At 39.5% G+C, this 26761-nt stretch overlaps 1 protein-coding gene across 3 annotated transcripts in view; it reads left to right on the forward strand.

Moving 5' to 3' along the window:
* The first annotated feature begins 23 nt into the window (after positions 1-23).
* Positions 24-26761, forward strand: part of LOC126175233 (glycerol-3-phosphate phosphatase-like) — an 89677-nt gene continuing 62939 nt past the window's right edge. Inside the window, exons 1-3 of one of the 3 annotated variants that reach the window (XM_049921869.1) lie at positions 24-213; positions 1019-1133; positions 13025-13185. In XM_049921869.1, coding sequence (XP_049777826.1) covers positions 1034-1133; positions 13025-13185 — 261 coding nt within the window. In that variant the 5' untranslated portion in view covers positions 24-213; positions 1019-1033. The remainder of the gene's footprint in view (positions 214-1018; positions 1134-13024; positions 13186-26761) is intronic. The other 2 variants (XM_049921867.1, XM_049921868.1) reach the window with 2 other exon arrangements.

Genomic DNA, 26761 nt, shown 5'->3' on the forward strand with positions numbered 1-26761 from the left:
AATTCCCTTATCTCCTGCCCCATCTCCCTTACTACCGCCAAATATGTTTCGCCATAAAAACGCGTAGCATCAATAAACACTACAAGTACCGGCGCTGAGTACGCACTGTAGCGACTGAAGTCTATATTTTACAGGAGAGTGTTAACTTCTACGACGTATGCCGTGGAGAAACATAGTACTTCAGTTGTAAGTGTGCACCTGTAAGACGAAGAGGTAATAAGACAAACATGGACTGCAGTCACAATAGATTTTGAAGAAACTGACATGGGAACGTGCAAGTACAGATGTAGCACAAAAACAATCTGTAACATTACACATGGACAACTAAAAGATTATTGGAATATGTCTCTTTTAAATGTTTTAACAGATCCTACTAATGTTTGCAAATTCTGTTTAGTAGAGCCTGAACAGTAGAACTACTTGTAGCATTAATCACAACTTGAAAGAAAGGAACAGATGATCACTAAGGCTACATAATTCACATAGTGTCATACAAAAAGATCCCACAGTTTCACCAATAACAAATAGCTAGTTACTAGACTGTCAGCTTTTCACCTTCCAGCATTAATTTATCGTTTGGTCTCTCAATGCTATTCAAATGCCATTGTTCTGAAGTAATTTACATTAATCAACTATCTTCATGATGTACAGTATACTTTTTAAATGTTTCCTTTCTCTGGGAAAGAACAGATATCATTCTCTACATCTATTACATCTGTCTACCAACTAAGTGATAGGATATTTCACAATGTTTTAAATCAAGATGTTCTCCACACTTTAGGATATAAATCTTCCCCTCACATGTCATTACATTGTTAATATTTATCTCATTTAGTGATACAAGCAGCATGCAGTTGTATGCTTATTAATTTATACTGTTTTACTGTGGTATTTTCATTTTTATGTCCTATAAGTTCTTTTGTAAATAATAATTTCAAGTGTGTTAATTCTCACCATTTTGTTGTTGATGTACACGTTAATTCTGTGTGAGGTAATTTCAGTATTTGCTATAACACAGTTATATTCCACCACAATGGCACCAAGGCAACAGATTCCAGATTTGTCATCCTTCAGCAGTAAAGAAGTGGCAGCATTTCTCAGTTCATTTGATACAGTTCTGACCGACTGTGATGGTGAGTAAAATTTGTCTGCTGGAAATGCAAACAATCCTTTACCCTCCTAAGAACAGCTATAATTATAGAAGATAACAGTAATAATAAGACTGGTATGATGTGAATGAAAGCACTTTACAGGAACTGTTTCAGTCAAACAATAATTATACTTTTTCGGTAGTGTCATAAACTAGGTGCTTTACAAATTTTGTTTATTGCATTTTCGATTTGTTTAGGCTACATTCTTTTCTGTCACCTTTTTCGTATTTTATCTTCAAACTGACCTAATATTGAATTGGCCTAGCTGCTTTGTTGCAGTGAAATTTTCTTACACAAATCTATACACACATATACACTTCGGCGAAACATTTTGTTGAGCATGTGAGAATGGAACTTAGGAAATTATTTGGTAGTATGAAACGTTGAAAAATGGCTACGATTTAGAAGCAGTCCTGCACTTGGCTGCATCATATTTGATGTGTATTCTATCTGAGTCCACCATGTAAGAAGTTTATTGTACAGCTAATGACTGAAAGGTACGTCTGTAGCTGAGTGGTCAGCGTAGGTAGCTGCCTTATAGAGGACCCGGGTGTGATTCCTGGTACTGCCAAGGATTTTTCCTTGGTGGGAAGACTGGCACAGGGTAATTCAGTCTTGTAATGCCAACAGAGGAGCTACTTGACTGAACAGTAGCAGCTCAAATGTCTGGAAAGTCTGCAAAATGGCTGGAAGAGTAGTGTGCTAACCACAAGTCCCTCCATACTGCATTCGCATGATGCCACTAGGCAGAGGATCACACAGTTGCCCGTAGATATCCATTGGGCCTTCGCGGCCTGGTGCAGAGCCAGTTTTTGAATGACTGAAAGTGCTGTGTATGATCGGAGCACTACGACCTGATTTCAGTAATTTCTAAAATATAAACAAAGCTTTTCACATTTTATTTTTCCAGTTCATTTTCTGTAAGACAGAACTGCAGTACATCTATGAATGTAATTGAAGAAACTATTAGCAGGGTAAAACAATATGGTTTTGACAGAATCAGATATATCAGGGAACTATTTTTTAAATTGTTTAATACAAGTATTGAGCTTGGAATGTTAGCTCCCTTAATCATGCATGTAGATTATAAAATTTGAAAAGAAAAATAGATAGGTTGAAGTTAGATACAGTGGGAATTAGTGAAGTTCAGTGGCAGAAGGATCAGGACTTTCTGACGAGGTGAATACAGTAATATTATGAAAACAGTAGTTGCTGCTCATCATGTAGCAGAGATGCTGAGTTGAAGATAGGCACAACAAAAAGATTTCAGAAAATGAGCTTTTGACCAACAAGGACTTCACTGGAAATACACACACAATCACGCACATATGCAAGCACAACTCACACACACATAACCACAGTCTCTGGCCCTGAGTGTGATCACACCAGCCAGTGACTGTGGTTATGAGCATGTGAGTTGAGTTTGCATGAGTGTATGTGTGTATGTTGTCTATTTCCAATGAAGGCCTTTTATTGTGCCTATCTGCGACTCACTGCCAGTGGGTAGCAATTATCCTTTTCATAATATTGTTACATTCCATCCTGGATTTTCCATTGTTTGATCAGATGAATACAGTGTTATAAGTACTAATCACATAGGGATAATGCAGGAGTAGGTTTAACAATGGATAAGAGAATATGAACAGAGGTAATCCACAACCTACAGCATAGTGAGTGCACTTTTTGTAGCCAAGATAGACCCAAAGCCAACACCCAGCACAGTAGCACAACTTTATACAGTACTGCCTAGCTTAGCAGATGATGAAAAAATTGAAGAAATGTATGATGACATAAAACAAATTATTCATATAGTTTAGGGAGATGAAAATTTTATTGTGATGGTGGACTGGAGTTTGATGTTAGGAAAAGGAAGGGAAGGAAAAATTGTAGGTGAATATGGACTGGGGCAAAGGAATGAAAGAGGAAGCTACTTGGTAGAATTTTGCACAGAGCATAAGTTAATCATCACTAACACTTGGTTTAAGAATCATCAAACAAGGTTGTATATGTGGAAGAGATCTGGAGACACTGGAAAGTTTCAGATTGATTTATGATATCATGATAAGGCATAGATTTTGAAACCAGATTTTAATTTGTAAGACATTTCCAGGGGCAGATGTGAACTTTGCCACAATTTATTGGATATGAACTGTAGATTAAAAGTAAAAAAATTGGAAAAATATAGGAAATTAAGGAAATGGGACCTGAATAAGTTTAACCAGAGGTTGTTGAGAGTTTCATTGGGAGCATTAGGCAACAATTGACTAAGACAGGGGAAAGGAATACAGTAGAAGATGAATGGGCAGCTTTGAGATATGGAATAGTGGAAGCAGCAGAGGATCTAATAGGTAAAAATACAAGGACTAATAGAAATGCTTGGATAGCTCAGGAGATACTGAATTTAATAGATAAAAGGAGAAAATATAAAAATGTTGCAAATGAAGCAGGCAAAACAGAATACAAATGTCTTAGAAAACTGAAACTCACAGGAAGTGCAACAATGCTGAGCAGGAATGGCCAGAGGACAAATGTAAGGATTTAGAAGCATATTTTACTAGGGGAAAGATAGATACCACCTACAGGAAAATCAAAGAGGCCTTTAGAGAAAAGAGAAGCAGCTGTTTGAATATCAAGCAAAGAAGGGAAAGCTGAAAGGTGGAAGGAGTATATTGAAAGTCTATTCATGGGAGATGAATTTGAAGGCCATATTATAGAAATGGAAGAGGATGTAGATGAAGATGATGTGGGAGATATGATACTGTGAGAAGAATCTGACAATGCTGAAAGGACTAATCTAAGCAAGATGCTAGGATAGAAACATTCCATCAGAACTACTGATAGCCCTAGAGAGCCAGCCATAACAAAACTCTTCTACCCGGTTTGCAAGATGGATGAGACAGGCAAAATACCCTCATACTTCCAGAAGAATGTATTGTTTACCATTTCAAAGCAAGCAGGTACTGACAGGTGTGAATATTACTGAACTAACAGTTTGATAAGCCATGGTTGCAAAATACTAGCATGAATTCTTTACAGAAGAATGGCAGGTATTCCAGTCAACATTGTCAAAACCTTTCTCAGAGTCTAAAAATTCTACAAATGTAGGTTTACCTTGCCTTAACTTATCCTCTAAGACAAGTTGTTGGGTCAGTATTGCCTCACATGTTCCTACATTTCTCCAAGGTCAGCTTCTAAAATGGAACAGGCAAACTGGAATACAGCCACCTAAAAATGAGAGTGACATGAAGTGCAAAGTAGAAAATTAGGAATGGCCAAAGGAGAAATGCAAAGCTGTAGAAGCATGCATATCTATGGTTAAGATAGATGCCATTTATAGAAAAATTAAAGAAACATCTGAAGAAAAGATTTATTAACATCAAGAACTAAAATGACAAGTGAGTACAGAGCAAAGAAGGGAAGGCTGAAGGATGGGAGACATATGTAGAAGAGTTATATAAACAAAAGAGACTTGGTGACAGTATCGTGGAAAAGGAAGAATAAGTGGATGAAGATAGGAGTCATGATGGGATACTGTGAGAATAATGTGACGAAGCACTGAAACACCTGACCCAAAATAAGGCATCTGGGGTAAAGGCATTCCCTTGGAATTATTTAGATCTTTGGTTGAATAACTACCACTACTACTACTAGTACTACTACTTCTACTACTTGTAGTTTTGAAAGCATGTTTAATTTTTTACGAAGAGAGGGTGCTGGCCTCCTGTCCAACCTATGGTGTTACCCTCACAGCATACCAAAACTGTTACTCCCCTTATGCAGGATACATAACAAAGACAAAATATCCCCAGACTTCAAGAAGGGTGTAATAATTCCATAGCAAAGAAGGAAGATGCTGATAAGTGTGAGTATTACTGAACCATCAGTTTAATAACTCACGACTGAATAATACTGATATAGATCATAAGGATGGAATAACTAGTATAATCCAACCTGGGACCTGGCGTTCTTGCGGTAAAGTGCATCCCTAGCAACCAAGAAGTCATGAGATCGAATCCCAGTTGAACCATGGAAATTTGCAATCTGCCTTTACTCTAGTCTTCATCTCTCAAAAATGTGAGGAGTCACCAGGAATGACACATGGCTCAGCTTCCATGTTAAACTGTAGGTCCCCCTTCCCCAGTTTGCTAACCTGTTTAGATCTGGGACACACAAGTCACCATAGTGGCATCCAATTGAAAGAACTGCTCCCACCCATTAAGCCACCTGGGAGAAGACAATTTTGAGTCCTAGAGAAATGAAGTAACATATGAAGGAATACTTGTCCTATAACTTATCTTAGGAGATATGTTGCAGAAAGGCAAACTCACAATTATGGCAGTCTCAGATTTAATAAATACATTTGCCAATGTTGACTGGTTAATTTATCCATGATACTTGAAGACGTACAGCAACCAACAACTTTTGACATAATTTTATTTATACCAAGACACTTTTCAGGTTTTCACACATCTTCAACTTCTTCTTCTTCTTGTTTCAAATTGGCCTACTTTGGACGATGCTTGTTCAACTGTTGGCCTTTGATCTTTGCCAAGTACTGTCACATCTTCTGCTGATGTTATTCCTTCCTTTCCTCTGTCCAGAGAGTGCCTTTCCTTTGGGGCTTTTCCTGAAATCCTCAGGCTTTCTTCAAGGAACGTCTCACAGACTGTCTGTTCTGGAGATCAGTTATTCCCAGTTCTTTAATGTCCTTTTCAGTTTCAGTCAGCCAAGTGGTGCAAACCTTCTTATTTTGCCAGAAGGTGAACAGACGGTTGGTTAATTTGTTTGGAGGCAATCTTGCAACATGGCTATAGAAAGCTACTCTTCTTTTTCTTGCACAGTCAGAGAGCCTCTGAATATGCTTGTAGAGCTCCGAGCTATGTCATCTCCTGAATTCTCCATCTTCTTCTACCAGGCCTAGGATCTTCCTGAGGATTCATTATTAGTACATTTATGTCAACTGAATTTTTAATGATGTAGCAGTAATAATGCTGACTAGAATAAATTCTTTGAAATTCTGGAATTATCCCATATTAATGAATGAAGGATATGAGGCAAGGTTGCATTCCATCCCCATGTTATTCAATATGTACATTGAGCATGCAGTAAAAGAAGTATAGGAGGACTGTGGAAAGGGAATTAAAATTCAGGGGGAAGATATAAAAGCTTTAAGGTTTGCTTATGACATTGTAATTCCATGAAAAATGGCAAAGGACTTTGAAGATCAGCTGAGCAGAATGGATAGTCTTGAAGACAGTCTATAGGATGAACATCAGGAATGTTAATGCAATGTGGTCAAATTAAGTTCAGATGATTCTGAAGAAATTATATTAAGAAACTGGACATTAAAAGTAGTAGATAACATTTTCTGCTTTAGCACCAAAATAATCAGCAAAGACAGAATTAAAGAGGACATAAAATGTTAAAATGTAGACTGGCAATAGGTAGAAAAGATTTCTTGTAACAGATAAATTTATTAAAACAGAACATAAATTTAAGTGTTAGGAAGTCTTATCTAAAAGCAATCATTTGAACTGTAACCTTATATGGAAGCAAAACATGAATAATAAAACACACAGACAAGAAGAGAGAAGAAGTGGTGTTACCAAAGAATACTGAAGATCAAATGAGTGCATCAACTAACTTATGAATAGGTACTGAATTGGATTGAGAAGAAAAGATCCTTAAAACTCAACTCGACTAAAAGGTGGAAGAAGTGGTTGATAGGGCATGTCCTGAGTCATCAAGAAATAATTAATTTGGTAATCAAAGGAACTCTGAGGGATAAAACTTGTAGGGGAGATCAAATTTTCAGTACATTAAAAAATTCAAATGGAGGCAGCATGCAGTAGTTACAGAGATACAAAAAAAATTTCAATAATTGTCTAGTATGAAGAGCTGCAATAGACCACTTTTCAGACTGATGAATTTTTCTTCTTGTTGTTATTCGTATTCTTGAAAGGGTCTCTATGCTCTGATGCTAATCTCACATGTTGTCTCCAAATGTTTCACAGCTTGGTGGATATGATAACAATACCAATTTGCATGCTCTTCTCCCAAACCAATGAATAAAATGCATAAATTACTTGTGACAATCTTATGAGAAGGATTGACTGCTACTCACCATATAATGGATATGTTGAATCACAGACAGACACAACAAAAAGACACTAAACAAGTGAGCTTTCAGCCAAAAGGCCTGCTTCTGAATTAGACAACACACACACACACACACACACACACACACACACACACACACACACACGAGACCATTGTCTCTGGCTGCCGAGTACAATGGTCGCGTGCGCGCGCGCGCCTGTGTGTGTGTGTGTGTGTGTGTGTGTGTGTGTGTGTGTGTGTGTGTGTGTGTTATCTTTGTGTGAATGTGTTTTTGAATTTTGTCTACTTTAGAAGAAACCCTTTTGTTTAGCATATTTTTATTGTACCTGTCTGTGACTCAATGTCTCCACTATATGGTGAGTAGCAATCTATCCTTTTCATAAGATCTGTCATAATTCTATCCTGGATTCCCATTGTTTAAATTATTTACGATTTACATGATGAATAGTACTATAAAGTATGATAAAATAATGGCCCTTTATCTCCTTGGTTGTGCCCAGGGAAGGCAAAACACTTATTTTAAAGTTAAAGAAGATTCATACAAAGGAATCTTTGATGTAATTATTTGATAAATTTAAATGAATTCAGTGACTGCTCTCTTGCTCAGTGATAACTTCAGTTGAGTTAAGAATTTAAGGCAATGACAATCAAGCTTATGTCAGAGAAAAGTAAGCAGTTGCTTATTTGAAAATAAATTATTTCAGGAAGCTAGTAAAATCACATTAAATTTCATGAAGGATAAGCATGCTCAGAGCATGGATGAATATATAAGCTCTGTATATTATTTGATGGATGTGAATTCATAATAATGATTACTACAGAGAATTAACAGTATAAAAATAATGGCAAGTAGAACAGCTGAAATTACCCTCAAAAACCATGAGATAACTAAGAAACAAATACACGTAACAAAATACTAAATTTTAAGCTGTGTGAAAACAGTTTGTTTCTTCTGGGACTGGAGACAAAATACACAGAAATGAAGAGTTGAAAATCTTAAGCAACCCAGCAGATAATTTATAACTTCTGATTAAGAGAAACCTACAAGTGACAAGAGCAGAATGATTATTTCTTTACTCACATTCTCAGTATCATATACTATAAGGATGCCTATGCATATTTTTTAATTTTTTTTCATTATTTTTCATATGGAATAAAGTATCTCAGTGGTTATCAGTGGGTATCACAGAATTTGTATTCAGGAGAGACTATGTTCAAGTGCCAATCTGATTACCTTCATTTAGGTGATCATGCTTTTGTGGAGATGCATTACAGTGTGTATGGGTTCACCAACCATCGGCTTCAGCAGATCACAACAGCAGATGACATAAATCAGCCATGAGCAAAGTGGACTAAGCAGGGGAATCTCTCTGCCATGCACTTCCTTGCTGTAGCCCATGGGTTTCCCAGAGAGAATCATGTGACCATTACTTCCCACACCAACACCAAATGTCTGACATGCTCATCCAAGTGAGTTAGTGTTACATAGTGAGTGTCTTTCGTGCTGTGTGGATGTGAAGATGGGACTTGTCTTCAGGTGCAGTAATAGTATTCTGGACATGTATGGTTTCAAAGCAGATGATGCCAGTGAATCTGCATCATACGCTTAGGCTGAATGGTGTTTGTAGACATCTACAAAAGAGCTTGCTGAGCCCTAGTGGCAGAACAATAGAATATTGTGCACATGAGCCAATTTTAGATTTATGATTTTTACGCTATCCCCTGCCATGTCACAGGAGCAGTGGACTACCTTAGCATCATACAATTTTAAGAAATGATTTTATCATAGTGCATAGTGTGCCACATGTCTGTTGATTGTGGTATCTACCATGTGCATACCTGTAAGTTTTCTTTTCTTGTATTTGCTAAGTATGGAACAGCTGTGTATAATTTTTGATATTTATGATTCTTTGCCTGCCACTCACTGAAACCTACAGTTTTGTGTGGCTACTGTGTGCAAAATGTGTCTGTTTTTATTGCTATGCAATTTTACTATGTTAATGTCCTGTGTTAATTTTTACGCAATTGTGTCCTGTTCCCATAAAGGAACTGGAAAACCAAGAGTACTTTCTGTGCTCTGTTTGCTTTATTTTTCACTAAATCCCATACGTACTGATGTACTATAGGGCCATATGTGCAAGGAATTTCTCACAGTTTGCCTAAATTTCTACAAGTTAATGCAAGGACAATTTCCTCAACCAGATTATGTGCAGTTCCCTATCCCCTTCTTGCTCATTTTGAGCAAACTCACTGTGTTTAATGACCTTACTTTCACAAGGACACTGAACTTTAACTTGCCTGAAAAATTAATTCCTTTCCTTCCCTTTTGTGAAATGAGCAAACACACTGCACCAAAAACTCTGGGCTCAATTTTAGCTATATTACAGCATAATTTTGTTTGAAAATGAGCTTTTGGCCCTGTGAAACCAGTCATGTGGTCTATAAGTTAAACTGAAACCATTGTGCTGCAGTCTATGTGGGCATGACAACCAACAGGCTGTCTGTCCGCATAAATGACCACCGACAGTTTGCGACCAAGAACAGTTGGACCATCCTTTTGCTGAGCACGCCACCCAACATCATATTCTTCATTTCAGTGACTGCTTCACAACCTGTTCCATCTGGATCCTTTCCTGTAACATCAGCTTTTCTGAACTGCGCAGGTGGGAACTCTCCTTCTTCTTCTTGCATTACGGCCTCTGTAGGACCACGGGTAGCCCCTTCATGGACTGCATTTTCCTCTTCTTCTCCCAGAACCTCTTCATTCTTTCTCTTCTTCTCTCTCACTCTTCTTCCGAGATCTTCAGTTTCCGTTTCTCCTGGTGGCTCCACTGGTAACATTCTAATCTTCTCCTGTATTCTTCTCTGTCATTGATTTCCAGCATATTTGTCAGTGTATATTTGTTCCTCCAATTTTCCTTTCCTTCGACCTTGATCCCCAATTCCAACTAGTCCTTCCGAAGTTCAACAATCCACTTGGTTCCTGTCTTTCCCCTTGTCCTCCCTGTAGTTTCCCACACTCTCTCCGTTTCTGTCCATACTCATCCTAACTACATGCCAAGCAAACCTTGCCCTTTTGAGTCTGATTTCCCCAGATATTTTTCTCATGTTCCGGTACAGTTCTTCCCTAGGTCTTTGCATCCACCTCTCTCCACATCTTTTGGGACCTAGTATTTTTCTCAGTATTTTTCTCTCTTCTTTCTCTAGTTGTTCTGCCCCATTTCTTCCTAGTGTCATCATCTCAGCAGCATATAATACTGCATTCCTCACTGTTGCCTTGTAGTGGCTTATCTTTGTCTCTGTGGATATACTCTTTTTATTGTATATCTCTCTCATCATGCAGAAGGCTGACCTCATCTTCTTTATCCTCTCTGTTATTCCCTCCTAGCTCCTGTTCCTTCCTGTTATAAATTCTCCCAGGTATTTAAATTTGTCCACCATTTGCACAGTGCCTTCCAGTGTTTCCCAGTCTGCAGTGATGTTTAATGTCTTTGTTCTGTTATAGGCTATCCTCAGTCCCACCTTTCTGGCTACCTTACTTAAGTTATCGAGCTGTGTCTTTGCGTCTTCTTCCGTCTCACTTACTATTGCTATGCCATCTGCAAAGGCTAGGCAGTCCACTTGAGCCCTGTTGTCCTTTTTGTCCCCCACATGGGTCTTTGGTATTCCAATTTCCTCATTTATTGCTCTCCGCTGCCTGATCACTTTGTCCAGTGCTATATTGAACAACAATGGTGACAATCCATCTCCCTGTTTAACACCAGTCTTGATCTCAAATTCTTCTGACAGTGCTCCTCTGAATCTCACCCTTGCTTTTGTGTCTGTCAGAATTTCTTTTATGAGTTCTTGTGTAGTTCCATCAAGTCCTTTGTTCTTCAGGATCCTAACAAGAGTCTGTCTGTCAGTGGAGTCATATGCCTTTGTGAAGTCCACGAACTCTCCCTGCAATATATCCTAAATTCTTGTAACCCTCCTGGCCTCAACCTTCATCAGTCATTGTCCTTACCCATCTAGCCCCTTCCCTGTTCCCATTCCAGCACTACACCACCCTCTATTCCACCAATGCACCCAGTCTGTTTACTTCTCTCCTTGAAAATCTTTAGCCACTGATCAGATCACTTTGAACTTCTGATTAAGAGCCCTCCATATAACCTCCCCAACTGCACCCAGGTACCGTACCCTCTCTCCACCTCATCCCTGAACACTCCCACAAGCAGCACTTTACCATCACCTACCCCTACCCTGGCTGGTATCCCCCCCCCCCCGACCCCAGCCTCCTCCTTACCCCCCCCCCCCTCTCCTCCACTGCCCCACCCAGTTGCCTCTCCTATCATGCACTGCTGCATGTAATCCGGCTTCAGCTAGCAGAGTCTGTGGTCATGTGTGTGTGAGTTGCATTTGTGTGAGAGAGTGTGTGTGTATGTTGCCATTTTCAACAAATGCCTTGTTGACAGAAAGCTCACTTTCCAGTAGTCTTTTTATTGTGCCCATCTGTGACTGAGCATCTTCGCTATATGGTGAGTAGCAACTATCCTTTTCATAGTAATATTGTTACATTTTCCATTCTTTTATTTTACAGCATAATTTGAACTTTTCCAGTCAGTTCAACTATCTGTTCTCAGTTTCATATCTTATTTACAATATATTAAAATTATGCAACTGTACTGAAAGAAAGTACAGTAGACTCTCTACTACCTAGCTCATGAGTACCCAGCCTTCCCGCTATCCAGCCTACTTCATTGATATCATAATAATGTACTGGGCTGTAAGGATGTTGACGCAGAGGTTGTCTCAGAATGGATGGCAAACAGTGAAGCTGATGAACTAACTGACAATGACATTGTAGAAATGATAATGCAGGGGGAAATAACACAGGGGGAGGCAAACTTAGATTACAGGAGTAATGTCATTTCACATTTGGAAGGGTTCAAGATGATTGAGGCACTGCAACAGTACATTAGTGAGCAGGAGGAAGCCAACACCAGCTGGTACCACCTGTTTGCATAAGTGGAGGGATACTGCAGCACAAAAGAAGGGTAAAGGAGGGAAATAGTAACCTCCCAGAGACTTTTAAAAACATTAAATCTGCAGGTTTCACCTTTTCTCTTAGGCCTAGCTCTTCACATGTGTGTAATCATACATTCATACTTTACAATGTTCCCTGTTTCCTGTAATAATTTTTGAAGGATGCAGTATGTACATAACCAACATTTATAACTAGCATGGATTATATAAGAAGTCAGAAAATATTAATAAAATTGGATTTTGGTAAAAAAGATGGGCATTTTGAATGGGTAGGGTTGGAAGAGAGAACTGATAGAACTCCAACCTACTCCAGCCTATCCAAATTTTCTGAGTCCAGCTTGACCTTCTGCTACTTTGGGCTGGATAGCTGAGAGTTTTGTATATTACTTAAATACATTGTGCATGAACAAATGTTTTATGGTAATAGAAGTAATGTAAATTTTCATTTCAGTCCTGCGACCTCTCAGTACAAGATTCCTTGATACATTTAGTTACATTTTGTGTTTTTTACAACTTTTGTTCTATACTAGGGAAAACTCTGGATGACCAAAATATAATGAATGTTTAATTTAAGTTTTGACAAGATATTCTCCATGCTCAGTATGTTTTTTTGAGTAGATCACACTGCTATAATAAAGTTTGATGGTATCTTTAGACTGGAAATATATCTATCATGTAGATAAATATATGTTTCTTTAACATGTTTTAATTCAGCAAGTCTTATATAGGTGTGTTGTGGATGGGTGACCAGCAGATTCCAGGCTCTATAGAAACAATTAAAAAGCTTGATGAAATGGGGAAAAAAATATTTTTTATATCTAATAACAATCTTCTGACTGTTGAAAAATATCTAATGAAGATCCAAGCTATGGGCTACAATGCTACAAAGGTAAGATCTTTATTATTTTGTTTCCATGGATTGACATACATATTCATATACTCATTGAATGTGATGTGCCACAGAGCCCAACAAGAAAGAGAACCTTGAGAAATATGGAAAAAATAAATAAATGATTTTATAGAAACATAATGATTATGTACTGCTCATTTGTATGACACTATCATTATTAATGATAGTTTGTTAAATACGACATTATGGAAAAGTATTTTTTTTTTTTACTCTAGCTGTATTTAATTGGACTGGTAAATGGACTGGTGATTAAAGCCTTTCTTTGGGGAGACAAAGGTTATAGAGATTGCTAAGTAGAAGGATACAACCATACAATGTGAGAAATTGAATATGGAAGTATTTTTAATGTTAGTTTCCTTGCAGTGTATCATACCATTCACTTCAAGGTTTATACCACTTACAAACTCTATGCCTACATAAAAATGGACATGTGTGACATGCGTTTGTTCACTCACACTTTGCACACATTTAACTTACTATCTGAAAAAAAAACCTATGAATGTGATACAACAAAGTGGTGGCATATAACATTAGCATTATCCTGGAATGCCTGGAGAAATTTCAACCAAATATGTTGCACATATGGCTTACTACATGAAAAAATATTTTAGCTTATGGTATGAGATTACTTTACCACCCTTAGAGGTGGAGATGAGAAGAAGGTAACATGTAAAAGCATATGTAATTGTGGAGTGCATGGAGCAATTTGAGCATATATTGATGCACACATGACGTATTATGTTATACAAAATACTGTGTTGCTAAGACTCTCCCACCCTTTTAAACATAACTTCACACTACCTCAGGCAAGTGTAACCAAACTATGTATACATATAATCTTCTGACTGGGGAAAATCATTCAGTGAGGGTAAGAAACCTTTTGTACCAGTGGAAGTGGAACTAGGAGTGGAAAGTTGAGCTCCGGGAGCAATTTTGACAAACTCAGTACAGACATGAGTTCCTATCGAAACTGTTCTCAGTGCACTTGTACTTCATTCTAATATTATTTACAACTGAAATGAACACTTATGAGAGTACAATGTAATTATGTATTGTGTAAGTGTCACAATACTCCAAAAATAATTTGTACATTCTGTTTATCTCTGTTAACAGTGAACCAGTTCATTAAAGTACAGAAATAAATTATTAGGATTATGGTTGCACTACAAACTTCCAAATGAGGATGGTAAACTGCACTTCAGCACCATATAGGCACCATTCTCCAGTGCTATCCTCTAATTCTGTGGTCTCTTACCAATTACGTTAAGTAGCAAATGGTAGCTGTCTTGATTTTCACACATCCACTTTCCTGTCCACATTCATATACTAGATAAACCTGTACATTGAAAGAGCTGCCAGGATTGATCTTTTGCAGAACAAACTGGATGTTGTTCATCCAATGGCTGTTTTTGAACAGAGAGAGAGAGAGAGAGAGAGAGAGAGGGAGAGAGAGAGAGAGAGAGAGAGAGAGACTGTGTGTGTGTGTGTGTCCAAACTGCTGAGGTCACCAGTCCTTTTGAACAGTGAGACAGCGGCCAGGACTGAATCACCATTCTGCTGAAGCTTCTCTTCTGTTTAAGAGAAATGTTCCCCATTAAGGAATTACAAGTATTAAAGTTAGGATCAGATAGTGAGTGAGTGCTTATTTAAAGTGGAGCTACTAATGGAGGGCCAGTGCATGCTGTAATTATCATATGGCAGTGATCCTTGGCAGATATTCTGTCATGTTAATGCAGAACCGATTTATGCTGGAAAGAAAATTATTTCCAACTGTACCCACCAGGTGTGAATCTGGCACTGTACTCTGTTTGTATGATGGTATGACTTCCACAATGAAATTTGACAAGCCATAATGTAAGGAACAGTATGACAACCGCAAAGGAGAGCATGTACTGTTAGTGAATCTGTTTTATGTGAATGGCAGCAGTTATAGTGCTACATTGAGAGAGTGTCACCGACTGGAAGGTCTGAGGAGAGCCTGATGCCATTAGATGTTTTAAAGAAGATGATATTTAAATTTGAAAACATGGGTGTGGCACCTATAAAAGGAAAGAATCCTATCCCAGTGGAAGTTACTGACAAGGTTGCTGTTGCTGTAACTGACCATGCAGCATGTGCCATGGATAGTGCTAGTGCTTGTGCAGTGTCATAAGGATTGCCCATCGCATGGTCAACAGTACAGAAAGTTTTGTGGTCTATTTTACACCAGTACAGCACACACAGTGCAGCAAATGAAACCTTATAATCCGTAGCAATATTTGGATTTGTCTTCGATTCCTGATACAGTTCAAAGTTGATTACATGTGGCTGAATAATATTCTATGGAATGATGAGGCATGTTTTACACTACAGGCTGCATTGAATTCAAAGAACTGCTGAATTTGGGATACTGTTAAACTGCAAGCTGTGCATGAAGAGCCATTACACTCACCATATGTGACTGTGTGCTGTGGATTCATGAGCATTTTATTCTTGGTCCATTCTTCTTTGAATGAATGCACCCAGAGGATCTGTCAGGTGTATCATGGCAACAGCACATTTTCAAGACCTCCTTGTATTGCATGTGATTCCTGCTTTATAAGAGCACAACTGTATGGAAACCATTGTTTTCATGCAATATGGGACAATACATTATGTTACTCACCAAGTGAACGCTCTGCCAGATCACCCAATCATAATCCATGTGACATTTGGCTCTGCTTTGTTTACCAGGGACATGTTCGGTCTCTGCCTGATATGAAGGCCAGTATACAGAACCACATTGCTCAGATTCTACCAAACCTGCTCTGAGCAACTGTTGATTACATCATATTGTGGATGCAGCAGCTCAATGACATCTCCAGTGCTCATATTGGACAAATTGCTTAATCAGTGGTTAATAATAAAATCAAAATTATGCCTTTCTCATTTGTTTGATGTTTTCTGCCCACATCCAATTCCTAGTCCATTACATATGGAAACATTTCAGTATGTTTCTCTTGCATTCAAAGCACTCAATTTGCACCTGCTGCTCAAAATGGGAACTAACTTTTTTCCAGCATAAATCAGTTCCATATTAATGCATCCCCTCTACCTCCCCCATGAACCATATAACTTGCCCTGGAGGATAGGCTCGCATGCCTCAGTGATACAGATAGCCTTACTGTAGGTGTAACCACAATGGAAGGGTATCTGTTGAGAGGACAGACACACGTGTGGTTCCTGAAGAGGGGTAGTAGCCTTTTCAGTAGTTGCAGGGGCAACAGTCTGGGTGATTGACTGATCTGGCCTTGTAACATCAACCAAAACAGCCTTGCTGTGTTGGTACTGCAAACAGCAACAACTGAAAGCATGGGGAAACTACAGCTGTAATTTTTCCCATGGGCATGCAGCTCTACTGTATGGTTATTGGAACTGAGACACTTAAAGTAGTAGATGAGTTTTCCTATTTTGGAAGCAAAATAACTGGTGATGGTTGAAGTAGATGTCTCATCCATTGTAGACTGGCAATGACAAGAAAAGCATTTCTGAAGAAGAGAGATTTGTTAACATCAAGTATGGATTTAAGTGTCAGTAAATCCTTTCTGAAAGTATTTGTATGGAGTGTAGCCATGTATGGAAGTGAAACATGGATGATCAACAGCTTAAAGAAGAAGAGAATTAAAGCTTTTGAAATGTGGTGCTACAGAAGAATTCTGAAGATTAGATGGGTAGATCACATAACTAATGAGAAGGTATTGAATAGAATTGGGAAGAAGAGAAATTTGTGGTACAACCTGACTAGAAGAAGGGATCGGATGGTAGGACACATCCTGAGACATCAAGGGATCACCAATTTAGTACTGGAGGGAAGCGTGGGGGGTAAAAATTATAGAGGGAGACCAAGAGATGAACATAGTAAGCAGATTCTGAAGGATGTAGGTTGCAGTAATTACTCAGAGGTGAAGAGGTTTGCACAGGAGAGAGTAGCATGGAGGGCTGCATCAAATCAGTCTTCATCAAAGAAGATGAAGTAAATATTGCTGAATTCCAATCAAGAACAACTGCCAAGATGAGAAGAATAGAAGTAAATATCCTCAGTGTAACAAAGCAGCTTAAATCACTTAATAAAGGCAAGGCCTCCGGTCCAGATTGTATACCAGTCAGGTTCCTCTCAGAGTATGCTGATAAAATAGCTCCATATTTAGCAATTATATGCAACCTTTCGCTCACAGAAAGATCCATACCTAAAGACTGGAAAATTGCTCAAATAACACCAATACCCAAAAAGGGAAGTAGGAGTAATCCACTGAATTACAGGCCTATATCACTAACATCGATTTGCAGTAGGGTTTTAGAACATATACTGTATTTGAACATGATGAAGTACCTCGAAGAAAACGATTTATTGGCATGTAGTCAACACACATTTAGAAAATATAATTCTTGTGAAGCACAACTAGCTCTTTATAATCATGAAGTAATAAGTGCTATTGATAGGGGATATCAAATTGATTCCATATTTTTAGATTTCCAGAAGGCTTTCGACACCGTTCCTCACAACCGTCTTCTAACCAAAGTGCTTGCCTACGGAGTATCGCCTCAGTTGTGCGACTGGATTCGTGATTCCCTGTCACAAAGGTCATAGTTCATAGTAATAGATGGAAAGTCATCTAGTAAAACAGAAGTAATATCTGGCATTCCCCAAGGAAGTGTCATAGGCCCTCTGTTGTTCCTGATCTATATTAACAACATAGGAGACAATCTGCGTAGCCGTCTTAGATTGTTTGCAGATGATGCTGTTATATACCATCTTGTAAAGTCATCAGATGAACTAAATGACTTGCAAAATGATTTGGATAAGATATCTGTATGGTGCAAAAAGTGGCAATTGACCCTGAGTAAAGAAAAGTGTGAAGTTATTCACATGAGTACTAAAAGAAATCAATTAAATTTTGATTACGTGATAAGACACACAAATCTGAGGGCTGTAAATTCAACTAAATACTTTGGGATTACAATTACAAATAACCTAAATTGGAACGATCACATAGATATTATTGTGGGTAGAGCAAACCAAAGACTGCAATTCATTGGCAGAACACTTAGAAGGTGCAACAGGTCTACCAAAGAGACTGGTTACACTACACTTGTCCACCCTATTCTGGAGTATTGCTGTATGTTGTGGGATCCGCATCGGGTGGGACTGACGGATGACATCGAAAAAGTACAAAGAAGGGCAGCTTGTTTTGTATTATTGTGAAATAAGGGAGATAGTGTCACAGACATGATACATGAATTTGAGTGGCAATCATTAAAACAAAGGCATTTTTCGTTGCGACAGGATCTTCTCATGAAATTTCAATCACCAGTTTTCTACTCCAATTGCGAAAACATTCTGTTGCCACCCACCTACATAGGGAGAAATGATCATCACGATAAAATAAGAGAAATCAGGGCTTGCACAGAAATATTTTAGTGCTTATTTTTCCCGCATGCCGTTCAAGAGTGGAATGGTAGAGAGACAGTTTGAAGGTGGTTCATTGAACCCTCTGCCAGGCACTTTATTGTGAATAGCAGAGTAATCATGTAGATGTAGATGTAGATGTATATATGTGTAGATGTTTGGACTGAAGACCACAACAACAACATTAATGCATTAAAATATCTACCAAGTTTCACTGCCATATGATAATTAGAGCCCACACTTGACCTCTATGAGTAGCTGCATTTCAATTACAACTAACTGGTGTGTCTCACTTTGGTGGTTCAAATGACAAGTGTCTTTGAATAACCTTACAGTCTTTCAAGTCATTATTCCAAAGTAGCAATGAAAATCAGGGAGGGAAGAGTCAGTGACATGTGTTTCTGACATTGATTACTTGTTTCCCTTGTTATGAAGAAAAAGTGAATGCCATCAGGAGCATTTATGGCAGACGTGATAGATTTGCAATAACTACTTTACGGAATCACAAATGTCTCCAAACAACGCTTGGATACTGTGGTGATATTCTGTTTTCAAACTTTGATGACAAATATTGTTTACTGTCTTCTATTTCACTAAATTTCTTTCAGTGGAATAATTGATGTGCTTCCTTGATTATTACTTAATGGGTAAGAAATTACTGTCTTCACCATTTATACTCAGTAATAATCATTAATTCATACAGTCAATCCAGTGTGTGGACTCTTTATATACGCACTTGTTGTTGTTGTTGTTGTTGTTGTTGTCTTCAGTCCTGAGACTGGTTTGATGCAGCTCTCCGTGCTACTCTATCCTGTGCAAGCTTCTTCATCTCCCAGTACTTACTGCAACCTACATCCTTCTGAATCTGCTTAGTGTATTCATCTCTTGGTCTCCCTCTACGATTTTTACCCTCCACACTGCCCTACAATGCTATATTTGTGATCCCTTGATGCCTCAGAACATGTCCTACCAACCGGTCCCTTCTTCTAGTCAAGTTGTGCCACAAACTCCTCTTCTCCCCAATTCTATTCAATACCTCCTCATTAGTTATGTGATCCACCCATCTAATCTTCAGCATTCTTCTGTAGCACCACATTTCGAAAGCTTCTGTTCTCTTCTTGCCCAAACTGTTTATCGTCCATGTTTGTCTTCCATACATGGCTACACTCCATACAAATACTTTCAGAAACGACTTCCTGACACTTAAATCTATACTCAATGTTAACAAATTTCTCTTCTTCAGAAACACTTTCCTTGCCATTGCCAGTCTACATTTTATATCCTCTCTACTTTGACCATCATCAGTTATTTTGCTCCCCAAATAGCAGAACTCCTTTACTACTTTAAGTGTCTCATTTCCTAATCTAATTCCCTTAGCATCACCAGACTTAACTTGACTACATTCCATTATTCTCGTTTTGCTTTTGTTGATGTTCATCTTATATCCTCGTTTCAAGACACTGTCCATTCTGTTCAACTGCTCTTCCAAGTCTTTTGCTGTCTCTGACAGAATTACAATGTCATCGGCAAACCTCAACGTTTTTATTTCATCTCCATGGACTTTAATACCTACTCCGAATTTTTCTTTTGTTTCCTTTACTGCTTGCTCAATATACCGATTGAATACCATCAGGGACAGGCTAAAACCCTGTTCACTCCCTTCCCAACCGCTGCTTCCCTTTCATGCCCCTTGACTCTTATAACTACCATCTGGTTTCTGTACAAATTGTAAATAGCCTTTCGCTCCCTGTATTTTACCCCTGCCACCTTTAGAATTTGAAAGAGAGTACTCCAGTCAACATTGTCAAAAGCTTTCTCTAACTCCACAAATGCTAGAAATGTAGGTTTTCCTTTCCTTAATCTATTTTCTAAGCTGAGTCGTAGAGTCAGTATTGCCTCACGTGTTCCAACATTTCTGCAGAATCCAAACTGATCTTTGCCGTGGTCGGCTTCTACCACTTTTTCCATTCGTCTGCAAAGAATTCGCGTTAGTATTTTGCAGCTGTGACTTATTAAACTGATAGTTCGGTAATCTTCACATCTGTCAACACATGCTTTCTTTGGGATTGGAATTATTATATTCGTCTTGAAGTCTGAGGGTATTTTGCGTGTCTCATACATCTTGCTCACCAGATGGTAGAGTTTTGTCAGGACTGGGTCTCCCAAGGCTGTCAATAGTTCCAATGGAATGTTGTCTACTCCTGGGGCCTTGTTTCGACTCAGGTCTTTCAGTGCTCTGTCAAACTCTTCACGCAGTATCGTATCTCCCATTTCATCTACATCCTCTTCCATTTCCATAATATTGTCCTCAAGTACATCACCCTTGTATAGACCCTCTATATACTCCTTCAACCTTTCTGCTTTCCCTTCTTTGCTTAGAACTGGGTTTCCATCTGAGCTCTTGATATTCATACAAGTGGCTCTCTTTTCTCCAAAGGTCTCTTTAATTTTCCTGTAGGCAGTATCTATCTTACCCCTAGTGAGATAAGCCTCTACATCCTTACATTTGTCCTCTAGCCATCCCTGCTTAGCCATTTTGCACTTCCTGTCGATTTCATTTTTGAGACGTTTGTATTCCATTTTGCCTGCTTCATTTACTGCGTTTTTTATATTTTCTCCTTTCATCAATTAAATTCAATATTTCTTCTGATACCCAAGGATTTCTACTAGCCCTCATCTTTTTACCTACTTGATCCTCTGCTGCCTTCACTATTTCATTCCTCAAAGCTACCCATTCTTCTTCTACTGTATTTCTTTCCCCCATTCCTGTCAATTGTTCCCTTATGCTCTCCCTGAAACTCTGTATAACCTCTGGTGTAGTCAGTTTATCCATGTCCCATCTCCGTAAATTCCCACCTTTTTGCAGTTTCTTCAGTTTTAATCTACAGTTCATAACCAATAGATTGTGGTCAGTGTCCACATCTGCCCCTGGAAATGTCTTACAATTTAAAACCTGGTTCCTAAATATCTGTCTTACCATTATATAATCTATCTGATACCTTCAAGTATCTCCAGGATTCTTCCATGTATACAACCTTCTTTTATGATTCTTGAACCAAGTGTTAGCTATGATTAAGTTATGCTCTGTGCAAAATTCTACCAGACAGCTTCCTCTTTCATTTCTCTCACCCAATCCATATTCACCCACTATGTTTTCTTCTCTCCCTTTTCCTTCTCTCGAATTCCAGTCACCCATGACTTAAATTTTCGTCTCCCTTCACTACCTGAATACTTTCTTTTATCTCATCATACATTTCATCAATTTCTTCATCATCTGCAGAGCTAGTTGGCATATAAACTTGTACTACTGTAGTAGGCATGGGCTACGTGTCTATCTTGGCCACAATAATGTGTTCACTATGCTGCTGGTAGTAGCTTACCTGCACTCCTATTTTTTTATTCATTATTAAACCTACTCCTGCATCACCCCTACTTGATTTTGTATTTATAACCCTGTATTCACCTGACCAAAAGTCCTGTTCATCCTGCCACCGAACTTCACTAATTCCCACTATATCTAACTTCAACCTATCCATTTCCCTTTTTAAATTTTCTAACCTACCTGCCCGATTAAGGGATCTGACATTCCACGCTCCGATCCGTAGAATGCCAGTTTTGTTTCTCCTGATAACGACATCCTCTTGAGTAGTCCCCGCCCGGAGATCCGAATGGGGGACTATTTGACCTCCGGAATATTTTACCCAAGAGGATCCATCATCATTTAACTATACAGTAAAGCTGCATGCCCTCGGGAAAAATTACGGCTGGGGTTTCCCCTTGCTTTCAGCCGTTCGCAGTACCAGCACAGCAAGGCCGTTTTGGTTAGTGTTGCAAGGCCAGATCAGTCAATCATCCTGACTGTTGCCCCTGCAACTATTGAAAAGGCTGCTGCCCCTCTTCAGGAACCACATGTTTGTCTGGCCTCACAACAGATACCCCTCCGTTGTGGTTGCACCTACGGTATGGCCATCTGTATCGCTGAGGCACGCAAGCCTCCCCACCAACGGCAAGGTTCGTGGTTCATGGGGCACTTAGAGAAATTAAAAAATTCATTAAACTTTGTAAAATAATTTGAATATTTATTGGACATGGCATTATTGCCACAGAAAAAAACTATAAAATTCATCTTTACTATTTTGGGTAATGTGGGATACGTCCTAAAGTTGTACGATCTTTCCTGATGTAGACAGTATTACACTTCCTGAAAAACAAGTGAAGCATCAGAAGGGGAGGAGAAAACCAAATTGAGTTTAATGAGTTGTGAGGGTATGTGACATTATTTAAGCAAATACAAAATCAAGTCCAATTTACAATAAACTTGGCAGTATGAGTGCACTTATCAGTATGATATGCACCCTACCTGACCTGGATTTAAGCATTGATTCAGTTGGGAAGTTTGTCACAAAACCGTTGTATCCTCTCCTGGAGGCAAGATGGTCACAGTTGTTGTAACTGGTCCTCGATATCCTTGATGCTGCACTAGGATGGAGCTGACATCCAAGCTGGTCCCAGACATATTCTCTGGGGGATGGGTCTCAGTAGATTGCAGGCCACAGGAGTACCTCAATATCATGCATATAGTTCATAGAGACATGTGTCATTTGTGGCTGAGCATTTTTCTGATGCAAAATGGCACCATGTTGGTATAATATGAGAGGTAATACATGAGGATGTAACATGTCCTTGACATACATTTTTGCCACCAGAGTTTCCTCAATTACTAACAGCTGTGATGTGAATTCACACCAAACATTAGAAGAACAGGACCTCTCCCCAGGACAGTGCAGAACTGTGATGCTTTGTTGAACACAATGCAACAGCATTCATCAGCAATCCATGCTTACAGTTCACAGCATCACTACAAATGCAGTTGTTTGTGTTGTGGTGCAAAGGCATGCACCATACTCACAGGAAAAGAAGGAACCTTATAGTGGAGATGCTGAGTCGCATATAGGCACAACAAAAAGGCTGTCACACAGTCTCTCTCTCTCTCTCTCTCTCTCTCTCTCTCTCTCTCTCACTCACTCACTCACACACACACACACACACACACACACACACACACATATATATATATATATATATATATATATATATATATATATATATGTGTGTGTATATGCGGATGGATATGTGTGTGTGTGCGAGTGTATACCTGTCCTTTTTTCCCCCTAAGGTAAGTCTTTCCGCTCCCGGGATTGGAATGACTCCTTACCCTCTCCCTTAAAACCCATATCCTTTTGTCTTTCCCTCTCCTTCCCTCTTTCCTGACGAGGCAACCGTTGGTTGCGAAAGCTAGAATTTTTTTTTTTTTGTGTGTGTATGTTTATGTGTCTATCAACCTGCCAGCGCTTTTGTTTGGTAAGTCTCATCATCTTTCTTTATATATATATATATATATATATATATATATATATATATATATATATGGTTTTAATAGAAGGAAACATTCCACGAAGGAAAAATATACCTAAAAACAAAGACGATGTGACTTACCAAATGAAAGTGCTGGCAGGTCGACAGACACACAAACGAACACAAACATACACACAAAATTCAAGCTTTCGCAACAAACTGTTGCCTCATCAGGAAAGAGGGAAGGAGAGGGAAAGACGAAAGGATGTGGGTTTTAAGGGAGAGGGTAAGGAGTCATTCCAGTCCCGGGAGCGGAAAGACTTACCTTAAGGGGAAAAAAGGACGGGTATACACTCGCACACACACACATATCCATCCACACATATACAGACACAAGCAGACATATGTCTGTATATGTGTGGATGGATATGTGTGTGTGTGTGCGAGTGTATACCCGTCGTTTTTTCCCCTTAAGGTAAGTCTTTCCGCTCCCGGGACTGGAATGACTCCTTACCCTCTCCCTTAAAACCCACATCCTTTCATCTTTCCCTCTCCTTCCCTCTTTCCTGATGAGACAACAGTTTGTTGCGAAAGCTTGAATTTTGTGTGTATGTTTGTGTTCGTTTGTGTGTCTGTCGACCTGCCAGCACTTTCATTTGGTAAGTCACATCGTCTTTGTTTATATATATATATATATATATATATATATATATATATATATGCAACTTGAAATTAGCTGAGGTTGAGGCCTGGTGGGTAACGGGAAGAGAGGATATACTGAAGGGCAAGTTCCCATCTCTGGAGTTGTGACAGGTTGGTGTTAGTGGGAAGTATCCAGATAACCCAGATGGTGCAACACTGTGCCAAGATGTGCTGGCCATGCACCAAGGCATGTTTAGCCACAGGTTGATCCTCATTACCAACAAACACTGTCTGCCTGTGTCCATTCATGCGAATGGACAGTTTGTTGCTGGTCATTCCCACATAGAAACCTTCACAGTGTAGGCAGGTCAGCTGGTAAATCACGTGGGTGCTTTCACACGTGGCTCTGCCTTTAATCGTGTACACCTTCCGGGTTACAGGACTGGAGTACGTGGCGGTGGGAGGGTGCATGGGACAGGTTTTACCCCGGGGGCGGTTACAAGGGTAGGAGCCAGAGGGTAGGGAAGGTAGTTTGGGGATTTCATAGGGATGAACCAAGAGGTTACGAAGGTTAGGTGGATGGCCGGAAAGACACTCTTGGTGGAGTGGGGAGGATTTCATGAAGGATGGATCTCATTTCAGGGCAGGATTTGAGGAAGTCTTATTCCTGCTGGAGAGCCACATTCAGAGTCTGATACAGTCCCGGAAAGTATCCTGTCACAAGTGGGGCACTTTTGGGGTTCTTCTGTGAGAGGTTCTGAGTTCGAGGGGATGAGGAAGTGGCTCTGGTAATTTGTTTCTGTACCAGGTTGGGAGGGTAGTTCCGGGATGCGAAAGCTGTTTTCAGGTTGTTGGTGTACCTCTTGGTTCATCCGTATGAAATCCCCAAACCACCTTCCCTACCCTCTGGCTCCTACCCTTGTAACTGCCCCCGGTGTAAAACCTGTCCCATGCACCCTCCCACCGCCACTGTTTTGACCACTGGAAAATTGCTGAGGCAATAGCAGCACGGCTGGTGAATGTGCGGCCACGGAAAGTGTCTTTCATTGTTGGGAAAAGCCAAAAGTCACTAGGAGCCAGGTCAGGTGAGTAGAGAGCATGAGGAATCACTTCAAAGTTGTTATCACGAAGAAACTGTTGCATAATGTTAGCTCGATGTGCGGGTGCGCTGTCTTGGTGAAACAGCGCACGTGCAGCCCTTCCTGGACGTTTTTGTTGCAGTGCAGGAAGGAATTTGTTCTTCAAAACATTTTTGTAGGATGCACCTGTTACCGTAGTGCCGTTTGGAACGCAATGGGTAAGGATTATGCCCTCGCTGTCCCAGAACATGGACACCATCATTTTTTCAGCACTGGCAGTTACCCGAAATTTTTTTGGTGGCGGTGAATCTGTGTGCTTCCATTGAGCTGACTGGCGCTTTGTTTCTGGATTGAAAAATGGCATCCATGTCTCATCCATTGTCACAACTGATGAAAAGAAAGTCCCATTCATGCTGTCGTTGAACGTCAACATTGCTTGGCAACATGCCACACGGGCAGCCATGTGGTCGTCCGTCAGCATTCGTGGCACCCACCTGGATGACACCTTTCGCATTTTCAGGTCGTCATGCAGGGTTGTGTGCACAGAACCCACAGAAATGCCAACTCTGGAGGCGATCTGTTCAACAATCATTCGGCGATCCCCCAAAACAATTCTCTCCACTTTCTTGATCATGTCGTCAGACCGGCTTGTGCGAGCCCGAGGTTGTTTCGGTTTGTTGTCACACGATGTTCTGCCTTCATTAAACTGTCGTACCTATGAACGCGCTTTTGACACATCCATAACTCCATCACCACATGTCTCCTTCAACTGACGATGAATTTCAATTGGTTTCACACCACGCAAATTCAGAAAACGAATGATTGCATGCTATTCAAGTAAGGAAAACGTCGCCATTTTAAGTATTTAAAACAGTTCTCATTCTCGCCGCTGGCGGTAAAATTCCATCTGCCGTATGGTGCTGCCATCTCTGGGACGTATTGACAATGAACGCCACCTCATTTTAAAACAATGTGCATGTTTCTATCTCTTTCCAGTCCGGAGAAAAAAAATCGGAGGCCTTAGAACTTGAATGCACCTCATATATAGCTATCT

The sequence above is a fragment of the Schistocerca cancellata genome, chromosome 3 (genome assembly GCF_023864275.1).
Source record: "Schistocerca cancellata isolate TAMUIC-IGC-003103 chromosome 3, iqSchCanc2.1, whole genome shotgun sequence".
In the NCBI taxonomy this organism is placed as follows: domain Eukaryota; kingdom Metazoa; phylum Arthropoda; class Insecta; order Orthoptera; family Acrididae; genus Schistocerca; species Schistocerca cancellata.